The sequence below is a fragment of the Oncorhynchus mykiss genome, chromosome 21, assembly GCF_057628025.1.
Source record: "Oncorhynchus mykiss isolate SJ-2025 chromosome 21, ASM5762802v1, whole genome shotgun sequence".
NCBI classification, from domain to species: Eukaryota; Metazoa; Chordata; class Actinopteri; order Salmoniformes; family Salmonidae; genus Oncorhynchus; species Oncorhynchus mykiss.
In genome coordinates, this window is record NC_143042.1 from 43,923,141 (window position 1) to 43,943,776 (window position 20,636).

The following is a 20,636-nucleotide window of genomic DNA, read 5'->3' on the forward strand; positions in this document are numbered from 1 at the left end:
GGTCAAATGGCTACCCAGACTATTCACATTGCCCCCCCTCCCCTCTCCACACCACTCTCTGTTGTCGTCTATGCATAGTCACTTTAACTCTACATAAATGTACATACTACCTTAACTAACCGGCATCCCCCTGTATATAGTCTCCACATTGACTCTGTACCGGCACCCCCCTGTATATAGCCTCCACATTGACACTGTACCGGCACCCCCCTGTATATAGCCTCCACATTGACTCTGTACCGGCACCCCCCTGTATATAGCCTCCACATTGACACTGTACCGGCACCCCCCTGTATATAGCCTCCACATTGACTCTGTACCGGCACCCCCCTGTATATAGCCTCCACATTGACACTGTACCGGCACACCCCTGTATATAGCCTCCACATTGACTCTGTACCGGCACCCCCCTGTATATATTGTTATTTTTTTTACTGCTCCTCTTTAATTACTTGTTACTTTTATCTCTTATCCATATTTTTTTAAACTGCACTGTCGGTTAGGGGCTCATAAGTAAGCCTTCACTGTAAGGTAATACCTGTTGTATTCGGCGCATGTGACTAATACAATTTGATTTGATTCTATCACCTGAATTGATCCACATTAGCTTAGTTTGCAAAGTACTTTTCCTCATGTTTTGGTGGATCCTAACTTGATCCAGACGAACCTAAAAGCCCTACTGCTACCACCACTGTTTCATTGTTCTGTAAAGAGATCTCAAATATAATAGTAGTAACGTAATAGTTTTTGGACCCCAGATCATGGGGATGCCAATAAACAAATTAAATTAAAGTCTGTTAGTCTGTACAATTGTTTGATAAAAATATGTTTCTAATATATACATTTGTGTTTATTACAGAGGGACACATCACAATCGATATCTTATGCTTTGATGTGTTTCTTGGGGGTGATAAATAATTTAATAGGTCAAAACAATAACATTGTCTGTGTCTGGGGCCATTAAGTTCCGACATAGCATGTCGACCACATTCACCTGAATGGTGTGATTGGTATGATTTCCACCTTCTACTGAGGTGATTGTCATCTAATCGGGTGGGATAAGGGACCACCTGGCGTCACAGGTGACAGTAGTTCTACTACTCTGTTAGAATTCCTGGTGACTCGGAGGTCTGTTTTTCATTGTGGTTGATCTGGTGCTGGATGTGTGGCTTTATACCAGAAAGAGGACAATGTTTTGTTCCTACTGCGTACTAGTTTGTTTACTCTACAACAGTAGCTGTTGCAGGTGGGCGGGGATGTCTGGGTGTGTCAAAAAAAATGGCAGTTTTATATTGCTCTTTGATAGCCTTTATTATATTGAGAGAGGTGCATTAACATTTTACTGTGGTGTTCCATTAATATATTAAAAAAAAAACTTTAAAAAAAAAGAAGTTCATGATCATCACTACATTTGTAACCGTCAGTTCTATCCACAAGTCATTTTGGTGATCACAGCTCCTCCATTGATAGATCACGGATTTAAGAAATACAATCATGTTTCAATGCACTCTTGGGCAGACTTAATTTTCATATCAAGCAAAACACAGATAGAAAAAATACATGTCAATACTTTGATCCAGACATCCCTGAAATCTCATACAGATCATTTATATTAATAAAAATCCCATATACCTAAAGTGAAGACAGTTAAAAAGTAATCACTACATTTCACCAAAGCTTTGTGAGTACTGTATTTTTGTATGAACTCACATAATATGTAGGCTATAACCATGTAAGATCATTATTTGTAAAAATCATATGGATATTAGATCTATCAGTGAAAATATAGAATATAAAATGTCCTTGAGACAGTTAAAATCATTGCCTCTACCAACAAAAAGTCAAAAGTACTACAATAGTTCATATTTCATCAGTTCAAATGACAGTTTACATTTCAGAATCATGATCTTAGATCTCTCTGAAACACGTTTTTCAGACCAGGCCTTGAATTCCAGCTCTGTTTCTTGGCCAACATGTAGACACATCCAAAGAGATCAGGGAACATATTCATCAGGTCAACAGATTCTAAATCCTCAGCACTGCAGAAGGAGAAACAAACTCAGCCACCTTCAAATGGTAAGACAGTGAAACGTTTTAGTACGAGGGAAAACAGTCTTACTTACTTGTGCTCATGGAGGTTGCGTATGAAGCGTAGTAACCCCAACATGTTCTCAGGGTAGGGCTGTTTGCCATCCATCTTTTTCATCAATTCAGAGGGCAGCTGTGATCACAAAACAATCTGTAAATTGTGTAGCCTCTGAGCTTTCAAAACACTCTGCCAGGGGAGAGGGCACTCCCACATTTTTGCATTAGTGTATACGTTTTAATATACATGTACAGGTATATACAGTGGGGCAAAAAAGTATTTAGTCACCACCAATTGTGCAAGTTCTCCCACTTAAAAAGATCAGAGAGGCCTGTAATTTTCATCATAGGTACACTTCAACTATGACAGACAAAATGAGAAAAATATATACAGAAAACCACATTTTTATATTTTTAATGAATTTATTTGCAAATTATGGTGGAAAATAAGTATTTTGTCACCTACCGGTACAAACAAGCAAGATTTCTGGCTCTCACAGACCTGTAACTTATTCTTTAAGAGGCTCCTCTGTCCTCCACTCGTTACCTGTATTAATGGCACCTGTTTGAACTTATCATCAGTATAAAAGACACCTGTCCATAACCTCAAACAATCACACTCCAAACTCCACTATGGCCAAGACCAAAGACCTGTCAAAGGACACCAGAAACAAAATTGTAGACCTGCACCAGGCTGGGATGACTGAATCTGCAATAGGTAAGCAGCTTGGTTTGAAGAAATCAACTGTGGGAGCAATTAATAGGAAATGGAAGACATACAAGACCCCTGATAATCTCCCTCGATCTGGGGCTCCACGCAAGATCTCACCCCGTGGGGTCAAAAGGATCACAAGAACGGTGAGCAAAAATCCCAGAACCACACGGGGGGACCTAGTGAATGACCTGCCGAGAGCTGGGACCAAAGTAACAAAGCCTACCATCAGTAACACACTACGCCTCCAGGGACTCAAATCCTGCAGCGCCAGACGTGTCCCCCTGCTTAAGCCAGTATAAGTCCAGGCCCGTCTGAAGTTTGCTAGAGAGCATTTGGATGATCCAGAAGAAGATTGGGAGAATGTCATATGGTCAGATGAAATCAAAATATAACTTTTTGATAAAAACTCAACTCGTCGTGTTTGGAGGACAAAGAATGCTGAGTTGCATCCAAAGAACACCATACCTACTGTGAAACATGGGGGTGGAAACATCATGCTTTGGGGCTGTTTTTCTAAAAAGGGAACAGGACGACTGATCCGTGTAAAGGAAAGAATATATTGTGAGATTTTGAGTGAAAACCTCCTTCCATCAGCAAGGGCATTGAAGATGAAACGTGGCTGGGTCTTTCAGCATGACAATGATCCCAAACACACCGCCCGGGCAACGAAGGAGTGGCTTCATAAGAAGCATTTCAAGGTCCTGGAGTGGCCTAGCCAGTCTCCAGATCTCAACCCCATAGAAAATCTTTGGAGGGAGTTGAAAGTCCGTGTTGCCCAGCAACAGCCCCAAAACGTCACTGCTCTAGAGGAGATCTGCATGGAGGAATGGGCCAAAATACCAGCAACAGTGTGTGAAAACCTTGTGAAGACTTACAGAAAACGTTTGAACTCTGTCATTGCCAACAAAGGGTATATTACAAACTATTGAGATATACTTTTGTTATTGACCAAATACTTATTTTCCACCATAATTTGCAAATAAATTCATTAAAAACCCTACAATGTGATTTTCTGGATTTTTTTTCTCATTTTGTCTGTCATAGTTGAAGTGTACCTATGATGAAAATTACAAGCCTCATCTTTTTAAGTGGGAGAACTTGCACAATTGGTGGCTGACTAAATATTTGTTTGCCCCACAGTACATTTAATAAAATGACATCTGGTTCACCTTGGATCTCCACTGACAGAAGGATCTCTCCGTAGCACTTTGTTTCAGAGCTTCTAGAAGTTTTTGGTCAGCATCGCTATACTTCCCGACCTCCTTCTCATTCCCAATTCTTCTCAAGTACTCAACTCTCCTGAAAGACAACAATATACAGTAAAAAATGTCATACATTCATGTACTTTGTGTACTCAGTTTAATGCATATACTTTAGCATCAGCTCTTATTTTGCCCAAGCTAAAGCATCCTATGCATCGGAATAATATTAACTCATTATTTTCATTATGCACGTACAGTATTATCATTGTGTCAATCATTCTGTCACCATTACTGGAATACTGATCCCAAAATGTTTTGTCCTTATCTCCTTATGTTTAGCTTTAGTTTGTGTGTTAAATTCAATGTATGAAATGTGGTGTGATTTCCCTACTAAAGAGCTCGAGCTAATGTTCCTATCGACCCAGTAAGGCCAGCAGGCTACTCTCTTTATTGGTTGTAACTTATGAAAGTTGTATGGTCAATTTGCTTTGTTATTTAAAACGCCACTTTAAACATGTACATGACACAGCAACAAAATTTCCCCATGGGGACAATAAAGTCAGTAAAGTTCATTATTATTATTATTATTCATTATACAGGGTGCCATACTAACAAACAACTTTTCAAGTGACAAATAAGGATTTTCACCTCTGTGGTTTCCAGAAGAGGGGATGATTCAGGGTCTCCTCCACTGTAGGTCTGTCATCAGGGTTTTCATTGATCATCCACTCAATGAGGTCTTTTGCCACCTCGTCTGCCACATGTTCTAGTGTGTAAGTCCCCTTGATTATGTTTCGATTCTGTTCAAGTTCCTCACCAAGTGGACCTTCAAAGGGGTGGTGTCCACCAGAAAGGATGTAGTATACCAACATCCCAGCCACCTGAAATTTCAACAATCATTCAGTCCATCGCTCTACAAACAGGAAATAATCTTTATTCTTTCTTCACGTTGCTCCACCTGTATATCAGAGCTCCTCTTATATCCAGAGCCTTGTTTGTCCAACGTCTCCTTGGCCATCCAGCATTTTGTTCCCGCAGGGACTGTGTATCGAGTTGTTTGTTCCACTGTCAATCTGCGACTTATGCCAAAATCTGCCAATTTTGCATTTCCATTGATATCTGTTAAGGATAAATAATATCACAATATCATGCTTTTCATAAGTATAGATACTAGAACATGACTTTATGATACTGCATATAGATTTTAAATCTATAATGATGAAAGCCATGTTTTATATTTAGTGGGAGTGAAAGGCTTAACTGTGCAATGCTATAGTATATCTCACCTATCAAAACATTCTGAGGTTTGATATCCCGATGAAGGACTTTGGTAGTTGGACCATGAAGGACACTTAAACTGCGGAGCACCTCTTGAGTGATTTTCATCAGGGCGTGAGTGTCGTCCTTGGACAGGTGTATATTAATGTACTCATCCAGAGTGTATTCACAGAGCTGAAGAGCAAGATAACCAAAAAAACGGTCTTCTGCAAAGTCCATGTATCTTACAATACCGCTACTGTCAAGCTCTGGAAGACGTAAAAACCCTTCCTCATTCTTGAGAAACTGATAGTTTGACCTGATCATTCTCTTTATAGCTACTTCAGTGCCATCATCCCTCAGGCCCAAGAAGACCTCAGTTCCATCACTTCCCTTTGCTATGCGAAAGTAATCATCATCAAATATAAGAGTGAGGTTTCCTACTTTATAAACTTTACGTTCATCCATGTTGGCAAGCTTCTCTAACTGTGTCTCCCACCGCTTGCTGACTTTGTGCCATTTGTGCTGTGATGGTGACGTGTCAGTGGTGGGGTGGAACGGATTGACACTAGAACACTCATCAAGGCCAGATTCCTCAACAGGTGTAGATGAAGTATTGAAGGCTAAACAGGTTTTATTTTCTTGTGCGTCTGTCTCTTCTTTTGGTATGTCTTGTTTTTCTGCCGTTCTCTTCATCTTCTTAATCTTCTTCTTCCTCTTCTTCTTCTTGGTTTCTGACAAATGACTGTCTTTTGAATCTTCACTTGTTGACTTGGAGATAGAACGTTGTCTGTCTAAGGACATGTTTAGATCTCTCAGCTTTACTTTCAGGTTTTCATCCTTTCCCCAGATAAGTAGTCCTTCAGGTACCGGAGTCAGTCCCAGAGAGCTGATGTAACCAGGAACACAACTAAATGTGTAAAGATCTGCTAGCAACGCATAGGCATACATCTTCAATTCATAGGGATAACCCTTCCTCTGTGTGCATGGGACAATGTGCTTACATATTTCCTCAAGGTCAGAGTTGCTCCAACGATCCTTGTCTTTTGTCTTCTGTGTGATGCCATAGAGCGTAACAATGATCAATGGCACGAGATAATCTTCTGTTTTAGAGGAAAGCAGTTTCACTAACTCAGGAATTAGGGTAAGTGACACCTCATTAGGTATTTCCTTCATGGAGCAAACAACTCTATATAAGGATTTCAATGCACCTGCCCTAAATTTCAGAGGAACTGTGGACAGACGTCTGCTTACATCTTCAACATAGGAAACTAGTTTATTGGAGTCGTTCAACCATTTAATGGCTTTCTGGAAGTATTCGTCTTCATTTGCACCTTCAATGTTAAAGCACATGTCAATCATAGTGAGGTGGGTTTGTGGGTTCTCCTCTAGTAAGTGAAGATCATAGTGCTTGAAAACATCTGTTGGGGATGTTTGTTTTATTGCTTGTGCAAAATGTAAAAAAAGCTTGATTTTGGAAAAGAACTCACTCTCTTTAGCAAAGTTTCCAATTATTCTTGCCAATTTCTCATCAATTGCAGGATGGATGCCATGATTTAGCCACATTAAAGCTCCAGATTTGAGAAGCTCCTTCACAATATCCTCTCTGTCATGTGCTAATTGAATTGGAAAGAATGGTTGTTCTGCTAGACCATTTGGATCTGCCTTTGCTTGCAGTAATGTTGTCACTATATTCACTGGAACTTCACGCAGTCCAGCATAATGCAGTGGTGCTAAATATCTCTTTGATGGTTTGTTGGGGTCAGCACCTTTTCCCAGAAGAAATGTACAAATCTCCTGATTTGCAAATGCAACAGCAGCCATTAATGGGGTTACTTCATCTTGTAACTCAACACAAGGGTACAATGCATTGATGTCCTTGCCTCTAATCAATTTCTTCAGCCTCTCCAGATTATTATTAATAATGCACTTGATAATAGGATCTGTTGGCTCTGAGATAACCAGTCTGGCCAGAAGTTCGTGAAAATCAATCTTGTGTTCCATAACTCCTGACGATTTTATCTACGCAGGGACATCTGAGGAAGAAAAGCAATGTGGTGAGTACAGTGAACTGTTCAATTAAATAATACAATAAATTCTGGGACATAAGTAGGCCTGACCTTTTATTATTATATACATCTAATCTACACTTATACTGAACAAAAATATAAAAGCAACTATTTTAAATGTGCCTCAGGATCTTGTCACAGTATCTCTGTGCATTCAAATTGCCATCGATAAAATGCAATTGTTTGTTGTCCGTAGCTTATGCGTGCCCATTCCATATCCACACTGCCAACATGGGGGACTCTGTTCAAAGGGACATCAGTAAACCGTGATATATGGGTCTGATATAGCACGGCTGTCAGCCAATCAGCATTCAGGTTTTAACCACACAGTTTATAAGAATGCTAACTGGCTGACAGCCGTGGTATATCAGACCGTATACCACGGGTATGACAAAACATTTATTTTTACTGCTCTAATTATGCTGGTAACCAGTTTATAATAACAATAAGGGACCTCGTGGGTTTGTGATATATGGCCAATATACCACAGACAAGGGCTGTGTCCAGGCACTAGAACAGCCCTTAGCCGTGTTATATTGGCCATATACCACACCTCCTCGAGCTGTATTGCTTAAATATAGAACTCTTTTTTAGGCTATAAGAACCCTTTTCTAGGCTCTCTTTTTTTTCTCTTCTTCTAAGAGAGTGTACTTACTGTACATTACAATTGGGTGGAGTTCATTAGGAGAATAATACATAAATAATACAATTCCTGTACTGTTTTCTCAAATAGTCTGCCACAGTGGAAGCGTCATAATACCCTTAAAATCCCAGAAATGGTTCCAACAGTTTTTTGGCCATTCATTTTTACATTGCTTGCGCTCCAAACACTTAAAAGACACACCCTATCCCCTCAACCCACAAATGAAGTGGACACTTCTGATGACGTGTCATGACGTCTTACGAGTGAGTATACACTTGCAGGGCAAGAGAGGAAGGATTTTTGTTTTGTTTCTATCGTAGGTAAAAACACCACATTTTCTAACTGTACAAAAATAAATGTAACTGTATTTTAAGACAATTAAATGCTCTACTAACAAAAAAGCTGTAAGAATAATACGTTTCTGTATGTCCCTTAAGGTCCTTGTGTAATGTGAAATTCTACCCCCTAGCCCAATGGTCCTTTGTATAATATTTATATATACACACTTGTGTTCCCACATTTACTTTCTGTATTGATTTGTTGTTAATAGAAACATTTTTTAAAGATGGAATAATTTCTGACTGCCCTTGCCCAAAAATTCATCACTTGTTCATCCCGCGATGATTGTTTTCAGCCACAGGTAGCTTGTGGGTGTTTCATATGCGCTACAGTCAGTAATGATTGCATGCCTACTTATATTAACTATATAACGTAAACTTGTACATCGCCTTGGTCCGTACAATTGCCCTTATTTTAGCGCCCCAAAAACGTAATACTTCCAGATCAACTGTAATGTCAATACCATTGTAAAAGCACAATTTCTCCCCTTTCCAACAAAATCAATTACATGACTTAAAACACTGCCCGTTTCTGCATAATTGAAGCAGGCAATGAGCCCCGTTGGGTCTTTTTAAAAATGGCGGGTGGGGAAGCGAAACTAATGCGTGATAGTGAGAAGGAGAGATGTCGTGTGGGAAAATAGCTTTTTTTCCACTCGATCTGTCCAACTTATCACCTCTAAAATGTAAATAAAACACTGTAGAGTTTATATAATGTCTCATTACATACCTATGTGAAGGTTTGTGTCGAATTTGAATCGGGATTTTAGGGCGGTGCTAAAGTGATCTTAGAAGTAAACAGCGGCTTTGAGTATGATGAGTGCATGCAATGATGACGAAAAAAAGGTATCCCCCTTACCCCGTCACTGTCCATTTCTTGTTTTTAAAGGATGAGAGAAGTGCTACACCTGGTGGAGCGAGATTGTAAGACAGAAATAGTTGCTTCATGCATGCTGTAACGGAGGGCCCGTTTTTTTCAACTTTTCTCCAATACTATATTGCCATGTCGATTAACGTTTGAATAGAAACCTAGTTCACACCCCCGATTTTGAAGTCAACACAGTCGCTACAGTCCCATTAGTTATCTTTGTAGTCTCGTTTGAATGTTGCGGTTGCGCACATTTGTACGAAATGGGGTGAGTTTACGTTAATTATTAATATACGCCTACTGTATGATAGCTAGCAAATTAATGAGCTAATTAACGTTAGCCTGCCCATCTACTTCTGAAGAAGGAAATGTTTATTTCTACAATTTCCAAAAGATAACCAAACAAACAATGCATTACTTTTATGAGACGTGTTTGTGCATTAGTAGCACAATTTCTAACTTATTTACATACACTTGTATGTTGACTTCATATCGACTTTATATTTATATATTGGACACTCGCAAACTCCATAATTTTTTTTTACAAAAATAGGGCATACGTTGCAAACGTCCTTGCTTTGGCTAATCATTTGAACCGACGACAAATATGGCTGAGGGACTTTCTCCTCCCCTCCAAGGACTGAAGGTTTAGGGCTGTCTACTTTGAGTTTGAAACGCAACCATTTGAATTTTACAAAAAAATCTAATTAATTGTGTGTTTGTTGTAGGCTTACCTTGGCGTGACGTTCTGATAAGCAGTGTATTCCCTTCAATTTACTAAAAAAAATTGCTATGCTAAATATGTATAAAAGTTAACACGTCCGAGAGAGATTTGCGCGGTTATCAATGTGCCACCCCAGGGTAAGCCTACACGAAACACAGATCTTATATGAAATAGTTTTAAACACCCAGATGGAAAAATAAATGGCGAAATAACAAATGGAACGATTTCCGGGTTTTATGATTCATACTGTTGCACTAATAAAACATGCAGTTTGACAGCTCTGGTGCATACCAACTAAATGTGTGGTGGTTTACCTGACTAAAGTACGGTTGACAGACATTTGGAAAAAACAAACATTTTAATAGTTTCAAATACCGAGGATGTGTTGTTTCCACTAACATAACTTGGAAAGAGCAACATTCACTGGACTGTGCCAATAGCTTCAAAAATCTATTAAAGTAAAAGTACATACCCCTTAGTTCTTTAGATGAGAAAGGCTGAAGTTACAGTGCCCGCACTACTGATGCGGAAATAACATCGGCCGCGTTCGAGAGCACCAAAGCGACAGTTGACTGACTGATCGACAAACACTGACATTAACGGTGCTTCCTTAAATCAGAGAGGAAGAGGCGAAGCCCAAAAGCAGTTTGTAAACCCTGTTGCGCAACATCGCGAGACTTTCGGGAACTCTTGCGACCCACAATCGGTCCAGCGTTGTCCGGGTTAGGGGAGTTTAGCCGGACTTAATGTACTTTTAATTATTTAAATTTTATATATATGTTTTTATTAACAACAAATCAATACAGGAAGTACATGTGGGAACACAAGTACATATAAATAATATACAAAGGACATTTTTTACATTTATATTTTTTTATGTTTTATTAACAACAAATCAATACAGGAAGTACCTGTGGGAACAAAAGTACATATAAATAATATACAACGGACAATTGGGCTACGGGGTACAATATCACATTACACAAGGACCTTAAGGGACATACATACACTTATTATTCTAAGAGCTTTTTTGTTAGTAGAGTATTTAATTGTCTTAAAATACAGTTCTATTTATTTTTGTAAGGTTAGAAAATGTGGTGTTTTGTTTGTAAATTTACATTTGTGAATATGACATTTTGTCAAAAGAATAATGAAATTAATTACATAAATGTTTCAGCTTATTTCTATCGTAGGTAAAGAATCCAAGCACTACATCTCTCCACAATAGTGTAAAATCTTCATAAATATGTTCAATTATAAATCTACTGATGTCTTTCCACAGTTTTCTTACATTAATACAATGCCAAAAAATATGCAACACTGTTTCTGGGTGGTCATTACAAAAGGAACAATTTAAATGTATGTTTTCCTTAAACTTCTTCATATAGTGGTTGGCAGGATAATATTTATGAATAATTTTAAAGGAAACTTCCTTCATTTTGTTAACAAGTAGGTATGTGTGTGGCAACATCCAAACTTTTTTCCAACAGACATTATCAATAAATCCATTCCAATAAGTCATGACATAAGGTATACAACATCCTGCTGAAACAAGGTTCGTATTGCTCTGTCGTTGAATGGACCAAAAGAAATGAGTCAACAGGGTCAATAGAAGGTAGGCTCTGAGGGTCAGGTCTTGACACGTTCCTGAATAATAAAGCAACACATGAGGGAATGGCATCTAAAACAATTGCAAAATCTTTAGATGTTACCTTGTAAAGTGATAAGAATTCCTTATAACTAAGTAAAGGACCCTCTGTATTTACCAGTTGGCTCACCAATAGGATATTATTTCGGGAACCAATATTCTAAAAACAAAGAAGTATTTTTATACAATATATCCCGATTATTCCATATATAATACCTGTGTGGAGGAAAATTATGCTTATAAATTAAGGACCATGACAAGAAAACCTGCCGATGAAAAGCAGAAAGCTTCACTGGAACTTTGTCAATATTACAATTGCAAACCAACATGAAGTTAAGGCCACCAAAAGTAGAGAAGACATGATAAGGAATACAATTATAAAATGAGGAATTATGAGGAATAAAATGATCACATAGAAGTGGGTTTTCTTTGGAATTGTTTTATCCAATTCATCTTAAAAGTATTATTTAAGGTAGTAAAGTCCAGAAAAGTCAGCCCACCATTCTCATAAGTGTTCAATTTTCCTAATGTAATGGGTACGGTTTTTCCACAGAAAGTTGAAAAGCATCTGGTCTATCTCCATGCTTATTTTACTGTCAAGATATAAAGATAGAGCGCCTCGTGTTAGTCTAGAGATATCTTCAGCCTTGGTTATTAGGACTCTTCCTTTTAAAGATAAGTCCCTCTGTAGCCATTGATTTAGCTTCTTCATCGTTTTTTTAACAAGAGGGTTCAAATTTAGTAAGCCTCTAGACTTCTGATCCTTTGTAATGGTTATGCCTAAATATGGAAGTTCTTCTTTTACTGGAATACCATAATATGAAGGTGTCACACAATCTTTGACAGCCATGAGTTCACATTTATTAATGTTAAGATATAGACCAGACGCTTTGGAAAAGGATTGTATCACATTAATCGATATGGGAATTTGGTTAGCGTCTTTCATAAAAAGTGTCGTATTGTCAACCAGCTGGCTTATAATAATTTCTTTACCAGCTATGGAAATACTGTTACGGTGCGTGAATGAGGACCCAAAAGCGAATTAACGTAAACGGAGCTTCTTTAATAACAAAACAAACGTAGGCTCAGATGGGCCGGCAGATTCCGACAGGACAGGACAAGGTTGCAGCAAACATGACGATAGTCTGGTTCAGGCATGAATAACACAAACAAGAATCCGACAAAGACAGAAACAAAAACAGAGAGAGATATAGAGGACTAATCAGAGGGAAAAAGGGAACAGGTGGGAAAAGGGGTGACGAGGTAGTTAGGAGGAGACAAGGAACAGCTGGGGGAAAGAGGGGGAGAAAAGGTAACCTAATAACGATCAGCAGAGGGAGACAGGGTGAAGGGAAAGGACAGAAACAAGACACAACATGACAATACATGACAGTACCCCCCCACTCACCGAGCGCCTCCTGGCGCACTCGAGGAGGAAACCTGGCGGCAACGGAGGAAATCATCGATCAGCGCACGGTCCAGCACGTCCCGAGAGGGAACCCAACTCCTCTCCTCAGGACCGTACCCCTCCCAATCTACTAGGTACTGATGACCACGGCCCCGAGGACGCATGTCCAAAATCCTACGGACCCTGTAGATGGGTGCGCCCTCGACAAGGATGGGGGGGGGGGGGGGAGACGAGCGGGGCGCGAAGAACGGGCTTGACACAGGAGACATGGAAGACCGGGTGGACGCGACGAAGATATCGCGGAAGAAGAAGTCGAACTGCGACAGGATTAATGATCTGGGAAATACGGAACGGACCAATGAACCGCGGGGTCAACTTGCGAGAAGCGGTCTTAAGGGGAAGGTTCTGAGTGGAGAGCCAAACTCTCTGACCGCGACAATATCTAGGACTCTTAGTTCTACGCTTATTAGCAGCCCTCACAGTCTGCGCCCTATAACGGCAAAGTGCAGACCTGACCCTCTTCCAGGTGCGCTCGCAACGTTGGACAAAAGCCTGAGCGGAGGGGACGCTGGACTCGGCGAACTGAGATGAGAACAGCGGAGGCTGGTACCCGAGGCTACTCTGAAAAGGAGATAGCCCGGTCGCAGACGAAGGAAGCGAGTTGTGGGCGTATTCTGCCCAGGGGAGCTGTTCTGACCAAGACGCAGGGTTGCGAAAAGAAAGACTGCGTAAGATGCGACCAATAGTCTGATTGGCCCGTTCTGCTTGACCGTTAGACTGGGGGTGAAAGCCGGAAGAGAGACTGACGGAAGCCCCAATCAAACGGCAAAACTCCCTCCAAAATTGAGACGTGAATTGCGGACCTCTGTCCGAAACGACGTCTGACGGAAGGCCATGAATTCTGAAAACATTCTCGATGATGATTTGTGCCGTCTCTTTAGCAGAAGGAAGCTTAGCAAGGGGAATAAAATGAGCCGCCTTAGAGAACCTGTCGACAACCGTAAGAATAACAGTCTTCCCCGCTGACGAAGGCAGTCCGGTGACAAAATCTAAGGCGATGTGAGACCACGGTCGAGAGGGAATGGGAAGCGGCCTGAGACGGCCGGCAGGAGGGGAGTTACCGGACTTAGTCTGCGCGCAGACCGAACAAGCAGCCACGAAGCGACGCGTGTCATGCTCCCGGGTGGGCCACCAAAAACGCTGGCGAATGGAAGCAAGCGTACCCCGAACGCCAGGGTGGCCGGCTAACTTGGCAGAGTGAGCCCACTGAAGAACGGCCAGACGAGTAGGAACGGGAACGAAAAGAAGGTTCCTGGGACAAGCGCGCGGCGACGGAGTTTGAGTGAGTGCTTTCTTTACCTGCCTCTCAATTCCCCAGACAGTCAACCCGACAACACGCCCCTCAGGGAGAATCCCCTCGGGGTCAGTGGAGGCTACTGAAGAACTGAAGAGACGAGATAAAGCATCAGGCTTGGTGTTCTTAGAGCCCGGACGATAAGAAATCACGAACTCGAAACGAGCGAAAAACAGCGCCCAGCGCGCCTGACGCGCATTAAGTCGTTTGGCAGAACGGATGTACTCAAGATTCCTATGGTCAGTCCAAACGACAAAAGGAACGGTCGCCCCCTCCAACCACTGTCGCCATTCGCCTAGGGCTAAGCGGATGGCGAGCAGTTCGCGGTTTCCCACATCATAGTTACGTTCCGACGGCGACAGGCGATGAGAAAAATACGCGCAAGGGTGGACCTTGTCGTCAGAAAGGGAGCGCTGAGAAAGAATGGCTCCCACGCCCACCTCTGACGCGTCAACCTCGACAACGAACTGTCTAGAGACGTCAGGTGTAACAAGGATAGGAGCGGATGTAAAACGATTCTTGAGGAGATCAAAAGCTCCCTGGGCGGAAACGGACCACTTAAAGCACGTCTTGACAGAAGTAAGGGCTGTGAGAGGAGCTGCCACCTGACCGAAATTACGGATGAAACGACGATAGAAGTTCGCGAAGCCGAGAAAGCGCTGCAGCTCGACGCGTGACTTAGGGACGGGCCAATCAATGACAGCTTGGACCTTAGCGGGATCCATCTTAATGCCTTCAGCGGAAATAACAGAACCGAGAAATGTGACGGAGGAGGCATGAAAAGTGCACTTCTCAGCCTTCACAAAAAGACAATTCTCTAAAAGGCGCTGGAGGACACGTCGAACGTGCTGAACATGAATCTGGAGTGACGGTGAAAAAATCAGGATATCGTCAAGGTAAACGAAAACAAAGATGTTCAGCATGTCTCTCAGGACATCATTGACTAATGCCTGAAAGACAGCTGGAGCGTTAGCGAGGCCGAAAGGAAGAACCCGGTATTCAAAGTGCCCTAACGGAGTGTTAAACGCCGTCTTCCACTCGTCCCCCTCCCTGATGCGCACGAGATGGTAAGCGTTACGAAGGTCCAACTTAGTGAAAAACCTGGCTCCCTGCAGGATCTCGAAGGCTGAAGACATAAGAGGAAGCGGATAACGATTCTTCACTGTTATGTCATTCAGCCCTCGATAATCTATGCAGGGGCGCAGGGACCCGTCCTTCTTCTTAACAAAAAAAAACCCCGCTCCGGCGGGAGAGGAGGAGGGGACTATGGTACCGGCGGCAAGAGCTACAGACAAATAATCTTCGAGAGCCTTACGTTCGGGAGCCGACAGAGAGTATAGTCTACCCCGGGGGGGAGTGGTTCCCGGAAGGAGATCAATACTACAATCATACGACCGGTGTGGAGGAAGAGAGGTGGCCCTGGACCGACTGAACACCGTGCGCAGATCGTGATATTCCTCTGGCACCCCTGTCAAATCACCAGGCTCCTCCTGTGAAGAAGAGACAGAGGAAACAGGAGGGATAGCAGACATTAAAACATTTCACATGACAAGAGACGTTCCAGGAGAGGATAGAATTACTAGACCAATTAATAGAAGGATTATGACAAACTAGCCAGGGATGGCCCAAAACAACAGGTGTAAAAGGTGAACGAAAAATTAAAAAAGAAATGGTTTCGCAATGATTACCAGAGACAGTGAGGGTTAAAGGTAGCGTCTCACGCTGAATCCTGGGGAGAGGACTACCATCCAAGGCGAACAAGGCCGTGGGCTCCCTTAACTGTCTGAGAGGAATGTCATGTTCCCGAGCCCAGGTCTCGTCCATAAAACAGCCCTCCGCCCCAGAGTCTATTAAGGCACTGCAGGAAGCTGACGAACCGGTCCAGCGTAGATGGACCGACAAGGTAGTGCAGGATCTTGAAGGAGAGACAGGAGTAGTAGCGCTCACCAGTAGCCCTCCGCTTACTGATGAGCTCTGGCTTTTACTGGACATGAAGTGACAAAATGACCAGCGGAACCGCAATAGAGACAGAGGCGGTTGGTGATTCTCCGTTCCCTCTCTTTAGTCGAGATGCGGATACCTCCCAGCTGCATAGGCTCAGCACCCGAGCCGGCAGAGGAAGATGGTAGTGATGCGGAGAGGGGGGCAACGGAGAACGCGAGCTCCTTTCCACGAGCTCGGTGACGAAGATCAACCCGTCGCTCAATGCGAATAGCGAGTTCAATCAAGGAATCCACGCTGGAAGGAACCTCCCGGGAGAGAATCTCATCCTTTACCTCTGCGCGGAGACCCTCCAGAAAACGAGCGAGCAAAGCCGGCTCGTTCCAGCCACTGGAGGCAGCAAGAGTGCGAAACTCAATAGAGTAGTCTGTTATGGATCGATTACCTTGACATAGGGAAGACAGGGCCCTGGAAGCCTCCTCCCCAAAAACAGATCGATCAAAAACCCGTATCATCTCCTCCTTAAAGTCCTGATACTGGTTAGTACACTCAGCCCTTGCCTCCCAGATTGCCGTGCCCCACTCACGAGCCCGTCCAGTAAGGAGAGATATGACGTAGGCGATACGAGCAGTGCTCCTGGAGTAAGTGTTGGGCTGGAGAGAAAACACAATATCACACTGGGTGAGGAACGAGCGGCATTCAGTGGGCTCCCCAGAGTAACACGGCGGGTTATTGATTCTGGGCTCCGGAGATTCGAAAGCCCTGGAAGTGGCCGGTGGATCGAGGCGGAGATGGTGAACCTGTTCTGTGAGGTTGGAGACTTGGGTGGCCAGGGTCTCAACGGCATGTCGAGTAGCAGACAATTCCTGCTCGTGTCTGCCTAGCATCGCTCCCTGGATCTCGACGGCTGAGTGGAGAGGATCCGAAGTCGCTGGGTCCATTCTTGGTCGGATTCTTCTGTTACGGTGCGTGAATGAGGACCCAAAAGCGAATTAACGTAAACGGAGCTTCTTTAATAACAAAACAAACGTAGGCTCAGATGGGCCGGCAGATTCCGACAGGACAGGACAAGGTTGCAGCAAACATGACGATAGTCTGGTTCAGGCATGAATAACACAAACAAGAATCCGACAAAGACAGAAACAAAAACAGAGAGAGATATAGAGGACTAATCAGAGGGAAAAAGGGAACAGGTGGGAAAAGGGGTGACGAGGTAGTTAGGAGGAGACAAGGAACAGCTGGGGGAAAGAGGGGGAGAAAAGGTAACCTAATAACGACCAGCAGAGGGAGACAGGGTGAAGGGAAAGGACAGAAACAAGACACAACATGACAATACATGACAAATACCTTGGACAGGACTATTATTTAAAGAATTTGTAAGAAGTTGGCTGGTTAATAAGAACATGTATGGAGAGATAGGACAACCTTGCCTAATTCCTCGCTTTAACTGAAATCGAGGTGAGGTGCCATATTTCAATTTGATAGAGCTGTTACCATGTGTATAGAGAGTCTTAATAGCCTAACAGAAACAATCCCCAAAGCCAAGTCTCTGTGTCAAATGCTTTATAAAAATCTAAAAATAATATGAAGCTATCCTCGGTTATTAGGTCTGAGTAGTGAAGTATGTCTAATACTAGTCTGACATTGTTAGAAATATGTCTGTTCCTCATAAAGCCAGACTGTGTTTCATCAATGATTGCATCCAGGACTTCTTTAATTATTTTTGCAAGTAGTAAGGCTAATATCTTATAGTCATTATTAAGAAGACAAATTGGACACCAGTTATCGATGAGCAGCACTTCTTTTTTAGACTTAGGTATCAGTGTTATTAACCCCTGAGTCATTGTAGGTTGGAGAACATAGTATTTAATACTCTCTAAAAATACTTCAAATAGGGAGGGAGCTACTTGTTCAGAAAATAATTAGCAAAATTCTGATGTAATTCCATCAACACCTGGTGATTTATTGTTCTTTAGATGTTTGATAGACTCCATAATCTCTTCAACTTGATGGGTTCGTCACACTGTTTAGATTCTATATCACTGATAGAGTGAACATTATTCAGTGAGTCAAAAAACATATCTGTGGATTCATGACAGTATACAATTTTCTGTAAAAATTGATAGAGTATTTAGCGATACATTTTTGGTAATCTGTAATAACACCATCAATGTTTAACTTATGGATAGTTTTATTTGTAGAGTGAAATTTCTCAAGTCTAAAGAAATAGGATGAATTCTGTTCTCCCTCCTCGATCCATTTTTTCCTAGATCAAATAAAGGCTCCTCTGCTTTTAATCTATATATATTATCCAGTTCATTATTTTGTAACTCAATCAGTTCCATCTTCTCCTCCGCCGAGAGGCTGGCCGGGGACCTCTGAGAAAGGGAAGTTATCTTAATGATCACCTTTTCCTCCTCAGCTCTTCTGGTCTTAGCAAGATTACTACCATATTTTCTAAGGTATTTCGACACCTCAAATTTAAAGAGCTCCCAGTTCTTGCAATAAGATTTTTCTTCACAAGCCCTTTCCCAAAAGTGTGAAAGCAGATTTTTAACCTCAAACTTAACTATATCATTATTTAATAACGAGCTATTTAGCTTCCAGTAGGATGCTCTACCAAGGTTAGTATCAAGGGTAAATATTTTGATATCAATGTAAATGGCCCTATGGTCTGTGAGTGGAGGAGTACAAATATTTGTAGTAGCACACTTCACTGTCAATACATTTGGATATATGCCAAAAATCTGTTAGAAATTGATAAGCAAATAAAAATAAGGCCTTGCGCTTCACAATGTTTTTCGCAACCCCCTAGCATTAAGAGAAACTATAGACAAAGACAAAACAACAAAGATGATATAAAAGTATAAACTGTAGTAGGAAGAGTCAAAAGCGTAGGAACAGTAAACGTAAGCGATAAGGAACCGAGATCTGCACCATTTAAGTCAACTTAAAGTGAAAATAGCTTATTCCATAAACTCTGAGCTAGATGTTATCCGGCTTTTGAAATTCAACTCAACAGAAAATTATGTTCCAGACCAAACCAAGGGTTCTTTGTAGTAAGAGAGACTAAAAACCCTCTTTAGTGTAATCAGGAACTATTCTGAGAAATACAATACAAAATAATAATTTAAATTAAAGGGTACCTACTATTTTAAGTGCATATGAAAACTGATCATAAAAAAATTGAAAAAAAAATGTTTTACATACACATGTTCCTAAGACCTTTTTTACTTGGAAATAAGTATTAATAACTAAATAGAACAATAACCGTGTAAAGTCAGAGCAGACCTGTATGCCCTTTAACTTCTTATGCTATAGGGGACGGTTGCGTCCCACTTGGGCAAAAAAACAGGGAAAATGCAGTGCGGCAAATAAAAAAAGAATGATATAAAAATCTAACTTTCATTAAATCACACATGTAAGATACTCAATTAAAGCTACACTCGTGTTGAATCCAGCCAACATGTCAGATTTTAAAAAGGCTTTTCGGCGAAAGCATAAGAAGCTATTATCTTTAGCACAATAGTAAGCAAAGAGGGTAGCATATTTCAACCCTGCAGGCGCTACACAAAACGCAGAAATAAAATATAAAACATGCATTACCTTTGACAAGCTTCTTTTGTTGGCACTCCAATATGTCCCATAAACATCACAATTGGTCCTTTTGTTCGATTAATTCCGACCATATATATCCAAATGTCAATGTATAAAGCGCGTTTGATCCAGAAAAAAACAGCTTCCAAAAAACTTAACGTCACTACAAAATATTTCAAAAGTTGCCAATAAACTTTGCCAAAATATTTCAAACTACTTTTGTAATACAACTTTAGGTATTTTTAAACATTAATAATCGATGAAATTGTAGACGGGTGTATCTGTGTTCAATACAGGAAGACAACAAACCAACGCTATTTTTCACGTCTTGTGCACTCTCAACATTCATTGCACAAATTAATAACCTCAACCAAATTCCAAAGACTGGTGACATCCAGTGGAAGAGGTAGGAACTGAAAACAGGTTCCTAAGAAATATAATTTGCCAATGAGAACTCAGAGAACAGACCGAGACCAAATAAATAAATAAATTCTGAACGGTTAGTCCTCTGGGTTTTGCCTGCTACATAAGTTCTGTTATACTCACAGACATGATTCAAACAGTTTTAGAAACTTCAGTGTTTTCTATTCAAATATACTAATAATATGGATATCTTATATTCCTGGCATGAGTAGCAGGAAGTTGAAATTGGGCACGCTATTTATCCAAAAGTGAAAATGCTGCCCCCTATACCTTAAGAAGTTAAAACAGTATCTTGGTTACTGTATACATAAAAAATAAATACAACGTTCAGTCTTCTTCGTAAGTTTGTAAAGAAAATAGGCCT

General features: G+C 41.3%; 1 protein-coding gene across 3 annotated transcripts; it reads right to left on the minus strand.

Moving 5' to 3' along the window:
• Positions 1-1,285: 1,285 nt before the first annotated feature.
• On the minus strand, positions 1,286-10,621 carry LOC110500620 (uncharacterized). 3 transcript variants are annotated; one of them, XM_090214719.1, is made up of 8 exons: positions 10,374-10,524; positions 9,169-9,217; positions 5,289-7,295; positions 4,961-5,121; positions 4,651-4,883; positions 3,970-4,099; positions 2,124-2,221; positions 1,286-2,039 (listed from the first exon to the last, which is right to left on the minus strand). In XM_090214719.1, the coding sequence occupies exons 3-8, from the start codon at positions 7,261-7,263 to the stop codon at positions 1,901-1,903; spliced, it is 2,736 nt and encodes a 911-aa protein (XP_090070845.1). In that variant the 5' UTR covers positions 7,264-7,295; positions 9,169-9,217; positions 10,374-10,524; the 3' UTR covers positions 1,286-1,900. The 3 variants fall into 3 exon arrangements, with proteins under 3 accessions (XP_090070845.1, XP_021433764.3, XP_021433765.3); XM_021578089.3 differs by lacking the exon at positions 9,169-9,217 and having other exon boundaries at positions 10,374-10,621; XM_021578090.3 differs by lacking the exon at positions 9,169-9,217 and having other exon boundaries at positions 9,912-10,386.
• Positions 10,622-20,636: the final 10,015 nt, after the last annotated feature.